This window comes from Teleopsis dalmanni, chromosome 1 (genome assembly GCF_002237135.1).
Source record: "Teleopsis dalmanni isolate 2A chromosome 1, ASM223713v2, whole genome shotgun sequence".
NCBI classification, from domain to species: Eukaryota; Metazoa; Arthropoda; class Insecta; order Diptera; family Diopsidae; genus Teleopsis; species Teleopsis dalmanni.
In genome coordinates this window covers 213168338-213179693 of record NC_051846.1, presented here as the reverse complement: position 1 = coordinate 213179693, position 11356 = coordinate 213168338, and the positions used below count along the sequence as shown (strand labels likewise).

The 11356-nt window shown below is 29.5% G+C and overlaps 3 protein-coding genes across 4 annotated transcripts; 2 read left to right on the top strand and 1 right to left on the bottom strand.

Annotated features, from left to right (window-relative positions):
• Positions 1–2238: 2238 nt before the first annotated feature.
• On the top strand, positions 2239–5012 carry LOC119671838 (MAP kinase-activated protein kinase 2). The gene is made up of 6 exons (XM_038082646.1): positions 2239–2449; positions 2592–2731; positions 2868–2932; positions 3944–4150; positions 4218–4633; positions 4704–5012. The coding sequence occupies exons 1-6, from the start codon at positions 2279–2281 to the stop codon at positions 4791–4793; spliced, it is 1089 nt and encodes a 362-aa protein (XP_037938574.1). The 5' UTR covers positions 2239–2278; the 3' UTR covers positions 4794–5012.
• Positions 5013–6166: 1154 nt separating this feature from the next.
• LOC119671836 (N-acylneuraminate-9-phosphatase) lies at positions 6167–9108 on the bottom strand. Its single transcript, XM_038082642.1, has 3 exons — positions 8866–9108; positions 6880–7365; positions 6167–6808 (listed from the first exon to the last, which is right to left on the bottom strand). Exons 1-3 carry the CDS (start codon positions 9028–9030, stop codon positions 6422–6424), a joined length of 1038 nt encoding a protein of 345 aa, XP_037938570.1. The 5' UTR covers positions 9031–9108; the 3' UTR covers positions 6167–6421.
• A 332-nt stretch (positions 9109–9440) lies between these two features.
• Positions 9441–10583, top strand: LOC119671837 (protein lin-52 homolog). 2 transcript variants are annotated; one of them, XM_038082644.1, is made up of 4 exons: positions 9441–9582; positions 9649–9723; positions 10041–10145; positions 10203–10583. In XM_038082644.1, the coding sequence occupies exons 1-4, from the start codon at positions 9555–9557 to the stop codon at positions 10343–10345; spliced, it is 351 nt and encodes a 116-aa protein (XP_037938572.1). In that variant the 5' UTR covers positions 9441–9554; the 3' UTR covers positions 10346–10583. The 2 variants fall into 2 exon arrangements, with proteins under 2 accessions (XP_037938572.1, XP_037938571.1); XM_038082643.1 differs by having other exon boundaries at positions 9444–9582; positions 9634–9723; positions 10203–10581.
• Positions 10584–11356: the final 773 nt, after the last annotated feature.

Genomic DNA, 11356 nt, shown 5'->3' with positions numbered 1-11356 from the left:
AAAAAATAAAAACATAAGCACACAATTTATACCTAGAAATAAATCACATTTAGGTTTACATTAATGCAATTTATATAAATTAAGCTTATAATTAAACCAAAAAAAAAACGATGCTTTAGTAAGTACCACACTTTCCGCCCTGATCAGTGCATAATTTGTGGCGCTCTACAACGCATTTGTAAGTAATTGACCTCAAACAAAACAAAACACCGGAACTCATACATAAAACCAACATTCATAACATACAGTGGTACGATATAATCATTATTTAGCATTCATTATTTAATTAATGTCAAAAGGTTCGGCACAATGTAACAACAGACGTAAAGCAACTAAAAATATTTGCAAATATATGAAGTAACTGCATTAATTAGCACTTCAAAGTGTTCGAACATTTCGCTACTCAAGCAGTTCGAACATGTACTCGAATTCGATCATTTGGATCGAACACCTTGAATATACGAAAAGCTTCAAGCTGTTTGAAGATTTTCAAGTTGCTCAAATAAGAAATCTGCTTTATTGTAAATTGTACATATTTTATTTATCTTTTTTTTTATACAAATATATATGACAGCAAAAGGTGGAACAGAATATGGTTGGTTGGAAGTTTTTCTGGTGGCTCATTGTCCATCAGATCAGATAAGACTCAAAATTCAAAACTGATTATTAATTAATGTATAATGTATGTATACATAATTAAAAATGCAAATTATTTTGTGTTAACAGAATTAGAACCATATACTTATGTAGTCCATATATTAAAATTATATTCAACTGGTAAAATTACCATCTACAGTTCCGAGTGTAATGAAGTCTAATTTGTATTGCCATACATACATATATGACAAAAAGAATCCACTTTCGAAAACTGTACACTGTAATAGTAGCAAATATTAGATTGGATTATAGAGAAAGTTTTCTGAATTAAAAAAAGTGTTACCCTTTATTATATCAGTTCATCCCAAACGCGTTGATAGATACAAAAGAAATTGTTGCCTATATCTATTGGAATTCGTGAAGTGGTCATTATTATTAAAATTTTAACTGTCATAAATGTTGTTAATTATATCTTAATTAATTTTAATTATAATAATTAATTATATATTATATCACAATGACAACAAAATAATATACAGGGTGTTTTTTTCCTCAATGTTAAAAACTAAAAAACCTTAAATTTAAAAAAAGTTTATTAAGTTTTTGATACAGGCCATTAAAAAGTTATATATACAGAAAAAAAAACCTTAAATGCAAACACTCCAACTATCTCGGAAACACTCTCCTAATAGCGAATTATACGTATATTAATCGTCGCTTTTTGTACTTAGGTTGCTTCTTAAAATATAGGTGTTAAAAATATTATTCGTTTGAGGATATTTGATAAAAGAAAGTTATTTACTTGTTTTTTGAATATCTATTATGGTAGATATAATAAGGTTATAAGGTTATATGTACCTTATTCTGCTCTGCGAAAACAGTTTATGAAAGAACTCTTTTTACCATAGATCTGTTTGTCTGTCGATCGGCTTTTTACATGACTACATTTTTCGACAAAAATTCACAAAATTGGTAGAACGTATGAGCAATAAATATATTTGTTTGTGTTTATTGAAAAAAGCAGTAGATGTCCAATTAGAGGTAGAAAAATAATGTGTGATAGATAAAAAGATGTTTCTATATTATATTTTTTATCTGAATTAATAGAATTGAATCTAGACCATCACAATGTTTTAATCCATTTAGGTATTAAAATCTATTAAGCTTTGAATTAAAGGATATGTAATAAGCTTAAAAATATTACCACTCACGCACTTCATCTCCAATATATTGAATATACTATAGATCAATACTTTCCCAACACGATGCTTACACGGTATTACTTGTCTATCAAAAAAAAAAAATTCTTATTTAAAACGCAATTTAAAGTTATAAAAGAAGGTATTTTTATAAAAGAAAAAAAAGGAATCATGATACAGTTGTGACAGATGGTTAGAAATCTACAAAGGCTAATAGATGGAGCATACGCCTAAAAGGGTTAGGAAACAGTACTATAGTCCCTCGTATCCTATATATTTTCTTTATTTTTTTGATTAAGAAATCGTCTATTACATTTATACCACTCTGGGATGGGATACTCTGTTTATGTAGTAATAAAAATATTATTTCATATAATCTCTATGATCTCTATTTAATATTGTATATTTTTGTATATATTTAAAGAAAAAATATCTTAAAATTTTTCAGAATTACCTAACTAAAGTTATAATAATTTATCGTCATGTTTAAAATAAATAATCGGACGGCTGCTGGTCCAGCAATAAACAATCAACCCAAAACAACTCCCATAGTGGACGATTATGAAATATCCAATACCGTTTTAGGATTGGGAATCAATGGAAAAGTTGTGCAATGCACGAATCGCAAATCGAATCAGAAATTCGCACTTAAGGTATTCTTATTTACATATTTCCGTTTTCAGTTTTCCATTGCAAACTGATTGCCCTTTTATTTTCAAACAAAATATCAACAAAAAACAAAATAATTTATTTGCACTTGATTAACATATTAACATCGGAAATATTTATTCGTAGGTGCTTTTGGACAATCCAAAGGCCAGACGAGAGGTTGATTTGCATTGGCGCGTCAGTGGCTGCAGACACATTGTTAACATCATTGACGTTTATGAGAACACATACAGTGGAAATAAATGTCTATTAGTTGTAATGGAATGGTAAGTGCGTTCCGCTGGAGATAAGATTTCATGTGTGACAGTTTAATTAAGAACTCTTTTCTGCCTTTTTTATTTTTTTATTTTGATTTTTTTTTCTTTCGTATTTATTTATTTTATTTTTGGACTCGATAAAAAGCATGGAGGGTGGTGAGCTTTTTCAACGTATACAAGATAACGCTGATGGTGCTTTTACGGAAAGAGGTATGTCATAGAGATTTACTTCCATCAACATTATACGTATGTTTATTTAACGATAAATCAAGGCTTACAAATGTAATAAATTTACGATGACAAGATAATTTTATTAATAGACGCTTGTGCATACTCGTATAGGGTATTATTTGATTACATTAACTCCAGTTTGTATTTCGTTGGTGAACTAATTTCACAGCATGTACCAGAACTTAAAGTACTTAAACCACAAGATTCAAGTGAGTTTTGTACTTTAGAAACTATTCGAACTTTCAAAATTTTGATATTTAAGTATAGTTGTGAACTAAAAGTCCATATAAAGGTTTTCTTCAGAAAATTATAAGTACAAGGGTCATGAGTATGTGTCTATGAGCTGTTTTAGCATAGAATATTTGCGAAGGTGGAATAAAGAGGTTTTTTCACAATTGATGTGTATTATATGTAGTAGGCGACATTTTCAAAATACAACTTAATCACATTACTTTAGTAAATGACGTTAATAAGTTCTGTGTATTATAGGGCTCTAGGTTGCACACTTCTAATAAGGCAATCCTTGAATATTAACTTTATAAATCGAACAATTGAAAATCAAATATAGAAATTACAACCATTTAGTAAGCATATCTAACAATATTATTTAATTTCAACTGTCTTTAAGTCTTTCTCTCTTTTAATATAAAGAATGCATATATATACAGTTCTTACTCGAATACTTTTGTCTTTATATTTATTAAACTTAATAGATAATGCTCTGAAATTTGAACTAAAAATTTATGGCTTAATTAGTTAGTGTTTTTGAGCGAGCACTGTACTTTGTTTGATTGCTACATTAAATACTCATGACCTACAAATTTTTATAAAATGTTTCTAAGTGTATTACAAGAATATGTTCCATTGTTCAAACATCAGTGAACATACTTTATTACCTTATTTTTACCAAATATATTAGACGATACACCTCTTATCGGACTATTTAAATGTTCATAAAATATTTAATTTTTTCTTATCTGCCATTTTCAGAGGCTGCACAAATAATGCATGACATTTGTGTTGCTGTGCATTACTTACACAGCAGAGATATTGCACATCGCGACTTAAAACCTGAAAATTTGCTCTATACTTCTCAACATCCGAATGCCATTTTAAAATTAACAGATTTTGGATTTGCCAAAGAAACTTTAATAAAGGATACACTGCAAACTCCTTGCTATACTCCTTATTATGTCGGTAAGTATCTTGAAGCGATGCTATTTGTATTTGCATAACATACATATTCTTTTCTTGATTTCTGCAGCTCCCGAAGTTTTAGGCCCTGAAAAATATGACAAGAGTTGCGATATTTGGTCCTTAGGCGTTATAATGTATATAATACTGTGTGGTTTTCCGCCATTCTATAGTAACCATGGTCTTGCTATATCACCAGGAATGAAGAAACGTATACGTACCGGTCAGTATGATTTCCCAAATCCAGAATGGGAAAATGTAAGTCAGGCTGCAAAGGACTTAATCAAAGGCATGCTAAATGTCGATCCAAGCAAACGTCTACGCATTGAAGACGTGATGCGCAACAGATGGATTGCGCAATATGCAGAAGTGCCAATGACACCATTGTGCACTGGACGTATGCTAAAGGAGGGTGAAGAAACATGGCCAGAAGTTCAAGAAGAAATGATGCGTTCATTAGCAACAATGCGAGTGGATTACGATCAGGTTAAGTGTTATAACTGACTGTTGTACTTTCAACTTAAACTAATTAATTGTTTTTAATTACATTTTTCAGACTCATATTAAGGCTTTAGACAAATCCAATAATGCTTTATTGAGCAAGCGACGAAAAAAGATTGAGGAAATTGCAGCACAGAAGAAATGAAAGTCCAATAAGCAACTAAAAGTCAACAACTTTGAAGATCGTAATAATAGTGGATTTAGTAATACTTTATACTTATATCCATTGCTAAGGAAGTAAACTTATATATGCTTTTAATATTATTTACTTAAAGTATAATTTTTAACGGAAGTGCTCTTTTATCAATTACTGCGGAAACAAAATAACTTTAACTAAACAAAACAAAACAAAACAAAACAAAACACTTTAGCTCTAATAAGACAAAATATTAATAAATGACGATTTAATAAATTATTATAAGATATGTACATATATATAAAATAATATTATATATATAAATATAGTGGGCAACGGTTTTCGCATAGAATAGACTAATTTAGTAAAGCAAAGCACGAGGGCTGTGCTAAAAGTTCTTGAATTTCCTTCCTATATATTGTATTATGTCGAGGTTGTATTTTGTTTAAAATTATTTTAATATATCAATATATATGTATGTATACTTTTACAAATCTATGTTCAGCAGTTCTGAACTTATTTCCTTTTTAATATATAAAAACATAAAAAAATATATGCATCCCCGCTGCCCGCTGTATGCATAAAAATTTATATTGTGTTTAATTGTAGAAACGCATTCAATTATGTATATGAAACAAAGTATTTGTAGCTATTGTTAAACAAATTATTAAATATTATAAACAGAGATCAATTAATTGTTAACATGTGTAGTGAAAATAAAGTTTTTCTACATGGTTTCCAGGATAACAATAAACAGTTTTTATTTAATAAATAAATAAACTGCGTATTTGTTGTAATTTGATTTTCACTGATTTTTAAGAACAGTAACTATGTTCCAGCATATAAAAAGGTGACAACTTTTATAGATAGGAAAAGGGATGGGGTATAAAAAATGTTGAACGTAACCGGTATTCGGTTAAACGAAGTTTCCCATTACCGCATCTAAGTCATAAATCAATAGGGCAAAAATTTCGAACATATATTGAAAATATACCTCATTTTTTCAGTACAAAAAACTCAACGTTACACATGGTTCAACGGGACTAGAACAGTTCATGTTACATACACGACATCTCAAATACGAGATTTCTATACAAGTATAATTTCTATTAGATTTAATATATGAATTAATATATGAATTAATTATCACATATTGTAGAAAAGGTGGGAGCAGTCCTCAAATAAAAAAATTAAATAATACTTAATGTACATATGTTTCAGTTAAAGCCGCAAGAATCTTGTCTATGAAAAAAAGTTCTTTAATTTTTGGAATTTATCTATTAAACAAAATTTCTTTATTTAATTAAAATATATTAAAGCTTAAATTAAAAGATTGTGTTATTATAAAGATTTAATCTTCTAAAATCATCAGATTTACTTTATTTCTATAAAATGTATATACAGAATATAGAAAATGTGCAACGATATATTTTGCATAGGAAAAAGTCCTCATAGATTGTACATGTGTTTACAAATGAGATTTAAAACATACATATTATTTTACACCATTTAACTATATTGCCTTTAAAGTGATTATAGAACCCAAGCTGGTTCTTTTAGTTATTCATTTCGGTTGTGTGTGTGTAGAATATTGGCAATACTCACTCATTAAAATTAAATTAAAATAAATTCACAAACTAATCGGAGAAGCTATTGAAACATTCAATAGCTGGTAAGGAACCACCGCGTCTGTATTTATTGATGCGTCTGTTGCAGTATTCATTATCTTTTTTCTGTTGTGGAACTTGGAAATTGTGTTGTTGATAATGATTAGAATAAAATATCTCACTATCACAGGTACTCAGTGTTGAACTATAGCTAATATGACTACCTCTACGTTTGCTTTGTGTACTAGATATATTTGTTGTGCTAGTATTTACATTGTTTTTGTAAACAGCAGGAAAATATTTATAAAGATCCAAAAGCGTGCGAAGTGTAACGTCTGGTGGATGGGTAACATCACTTAAATCAATTTCTGCATGATTTAATGGTAGCCAAAATGTAGCACCTAAGCAATGACCGCCCTAAAATAATTTATTAAATATATTTTATTATTTGTTTTTGTTAATAACTTATTGCTTATTATATTTAATACCTTAATATCAGTTTCCAAATTATCACCAATCATTGCACATTGACTAGACTTAACGCCAAGAAAATTGCAAGCTGCATAAAATATATTTGGATTTGGTTTCTCCCATGGCAAGTCTGAAGACACCAATACACAATCGAAATATTGACTAACATTCAGTTTTTTAATTTTCTCCCATTGCGCATTAGATGGCCCATTTGTAATAAGTGCTAACAAAAAACCTGCCTCACGAAAACGTTTCAGCATTTGAATATATTCTGGCGATAGTGCCAGATAACGGTAGCGTAGCTGCAACCATTTTGGATAAATGTGTTCTGCTAAATTTTTATAACGTTCTGGTAAAGCTGCACGCCATAAATAAGTTCGCCATGAATCTAATGAAGTCTGTGAGTTATCAGGACAGCGACGAAATGCCTTTAGAAAAGATTGCGTAGCAACAGTGGATTCTTCCTTCGTGAATGAAAACTGATTTTCGAGTACTTCAATAAGCTGTAAATACATAGAAAATTTATTAAATTCAAGTAAAAAAAATTTTTAATTACAATATATGAGATATAAAGCTAGAATTTATAAATGTCTGCTCTCAAAAAAATTTTCAAGAGTTCTGATGTTGAAACCAACAAAAAGAATTTTGAGTTTTATATTAGTTTTTATATTGCCAAGAAATTCTAATAAAAATAATACTATAAGCAGCAAAATTAAATAGGATGACTTTAGGTTCGAAAAAGTATGTAGATTATAGATGATCATAGAGGAAAGCCTCACCATCGACAGAAACATTTTTGCTAATATTTTAAGGGTAAACGAAAGCAAGTTTTTATTTTTCAAACAATCTCATCAATACTACCATACATTGAAGACGACTATAACCTATTGAGCCAATACCTAAACAGGCGATGTTGCTTTACTAAGTATACTGTATACACTGGCATATAAAAAAGTATAATTGCGAAAAATCAGAGACTCTCCGCCACTTCTTACCAATATCGGACTCGTCAATTCTACTGCTGTGATGCGCCATGTACCTTATATGCCAAACTCATAGCCAGCTGTAGGGGCAAAAGTGCTGCTGTTTCAAAATATAAGAACAAAAAAATTATATAATTCGATATTTTTATTTTACATCTACTTAAATATCGAATAATTACTAACTACAAACTATTGCAAAGCATTGTTATACAAAACCCAACTCGATTTTCAAGTGAGTAATTTCCAACGAAAATTCTGTTTTATGTCACGTACATCGCATTCAAACTAATTGTTGCAATATTTCGAAAATTAATCATTTCCTAATAATACTGTATCTATAGATACAATCTGTTTATTGCATTACCGAATCATTCCGTGGCCATAAAATTTATAATATATATACATACATACATATACGTATATCTGTTACACATCGTATGCACGATAAGCGACTCTACATTTATAATGGATATGAACCCTATATAAAAATATATATTCTGTTATCATAACTTATCATAACAGATGTCAAATCCATATTTTAATTAATATACTCAGAACTCATACAGAATTAAATATTAATAATAATATTATTTTTGTTACATTTCCGTAATGAGTTCCTCCACACTTCCGGGTTCGGCGTTGAATTTGCTGTAACTTGCATTGCGCAACACTTTAAATTATACGTTGGCAACCCTTGAATTTACACTTATCCTTGAAAAGTCCTCGCGAGAAACCCGGAACTAATCAGATGCGAATACATTTGCACTTTTTAAATATAAGAACAAAAAACAGTCGACAGTCGACAGTCAACAGACGACAGGCTGTGGTAGACAGTTACAGAGTATTGTATTAAAATTAGTCTAGCACACTGCAGGTCAAATTCTGGGAATATGTAATGTGGCATTTTGCATTGTTTCCTCCATCGTCAGCGCGAACACCAACAACTTGTTCACGTTTTTTTAGCAGCGAATGGAAAATTTTCATATTTGCTAGAAGCATTACTTGCACTTTCTCTCTTACCTTACGACATGCTTTCAAGTCCCCAGCTCTAGTTTGTGTTAAAGTATTATCTAAATCAAAAAATAAAGATGTAATATTTTTTTTTATATTATCTGCTACGGTTGTAGGAACACAAGGGGAAGAAATTTCCTTTTTGCGAATCGCTCCAGTTGTACCCTCTGCCATCAGTTAATAGTTAAATAATAAACACAAATATAGTTTCACTAATTACAAATATTAAACTACAATCTAATTTTATTTTTAATTTTTGTTGTAAAAGTATTTTATGTACTCTACGAAAAAAAAAATTTATGCAATTTAGCAAACACACGGAACACGTACTATCAGTTGTAGAGCAATGTGCATAATGAAAATAACCTGCCTACAATTTGTAGTGTTGCCACACTATAAAATAAATCTATCTAAACTAAATATTTTATGAAATTTTTATTTATGCATTAACCTTACAATTTCATAACATATTTAATAAAAAAATACTACATTTGTATTATTAAATTATTATTAAAACTGTAAAATAAAATTAACCACTGATAATTGTTACCACAAGTATGTTTAAACTTACTTTATATACCGACTACCGGTTGTTAGATTAATTGCATGTTTGGTATTATTCGTTACTCCATAGAAGTCGTTTTATTTTTTGACAGCTTCGTAATACAAAATTTGTAGTGAACAAAGAATTTGGCAAAATGTCTAGTCCGGAACGTATTTTTAAAAGTAATTATAATAATTTAATTATATGTTTGTATTTAAAAAATATAATTTAAGGTCCACCGCTAAAAGAAGAATTGTGTGACGATGGCCTCTTGTCATTGGAAAAACTGGACAGAGCCTCACCAGAAATGTGGCCTGAAAAAAGTGAGTTTTATAGTTTAAATTGTAAAAAACAACAAGCAATTTAAGAATAATTTAATACCATACTTATTGTTGTTCAAGTCATAAACTTGTTTTTAGTTCAACCTGTTACAAAAAACCAAACATTAACAATTAACAGAAAAAAGCAACTAATAATTCAGTGATATATTTATTGTTTGTAAAGTACGACGCAACGGAAAACTTCAATATAAAACACAGATGTCTGTTGTTGTTGGAGTATAGCAAAGAAAAACGTTTCATTTATTTTAATTTGACTAAAAAAAATATTTTGCATTCTTAACTATATTTACTCATTTCAGTACCTGGCATAACGGATTTCATAGCAATGAGTGACACACCTATTTGCACACCGGCTCCAGAGTGGACAAACGGTTTATCACGAGAAGATGTTACTTCTATGTTAGGTATGTAGTGCGAAATGTTCGAAGTAATCAATTTTGATTATTTTTATTTCTTTTTAGAATTGAGCAAACTAAGCCATAATGGTGTCATATTAGAGGTAAAAAACATTTATGACGATGCGTATCAATTGGGAGTGCATGAAGCAAAAGAAATGACACGAGGAAAGTACTTAGGAATATTTAGTAATGCAAAGAAAAAATAAAAAAAATCGTTTGTCATAAAATTAAGTAACAGATATAAACATTGCAACCAGAACAATGGATATGCTTGTCGAGTCCTTGACGAGTGTTTATATATCTATAAGTTCATAATTTTGTATAAACAAAAATATTATTACTTTTGGTATATTCTGATATCTAATGATTGTTTAAAGATTTAGAAATTTTTCTGATTTACTACGCAAAATGTTGTTTCAAATTGAACTGATTCATATTATGTTTAAGAATATTTAACAAAAATATTTTAGTATTTATAAAAGTTACTCTTAAAATATAAAACCAAAATCTTAAAAAATAAATGTACTGCATTTTAATTAAAAGTTATTTTGGTTGCCAAAACACTTGATAACTAGTGATCGTTTTAAGTAGAATTCTCGTAATTTATTTAAGTTTCCTATTATTCACACTGTTTAGAAGACCGGTATACATTTTGAAGAAAAACGAATTTTAAATCGTTTATGTAAAACATATACATAAACTAGATATGAAAATAGCAAAATGGGCTTTAGCATATTCAGCAATACTCCAACAAGCCGTCCGAGTTTTAGTTGTCATGATTAGAAAAAGATGAAATACAATCAATCAATCGCTTTTTATGTCATTATCCACGACTACAGTCGATGCGACTTTAGTTTCCAGGAGATTGCTTCTGCATTTGTATGGTAAAGATAGACTATTGATATCTTTGATTGTTCTAAAAGACGAAATGGTTTCCGAAGCACGCTTACTCTTTGGAACTTTGGGGCTTCATAAAGAGATTTAAAAAATGACATATTGAACAGTAAAAAATTAAAATTAAAAAACTATTAGGTTAGATTATCCCTACTGGATTCACTTAGGCCTATTGGCCCATTGTGTTACCGTATGTATAGAAAAAACTCAGCGTTTAAAACCACCTAGAACCTTTGGTGAAGCCTTATGCTATTTAGTGTCAAATTCTGTAATTGGCCAAGATCCTCAAGAAAAGGTGCTCCTAAAGTATTGAGTCGGCGCCG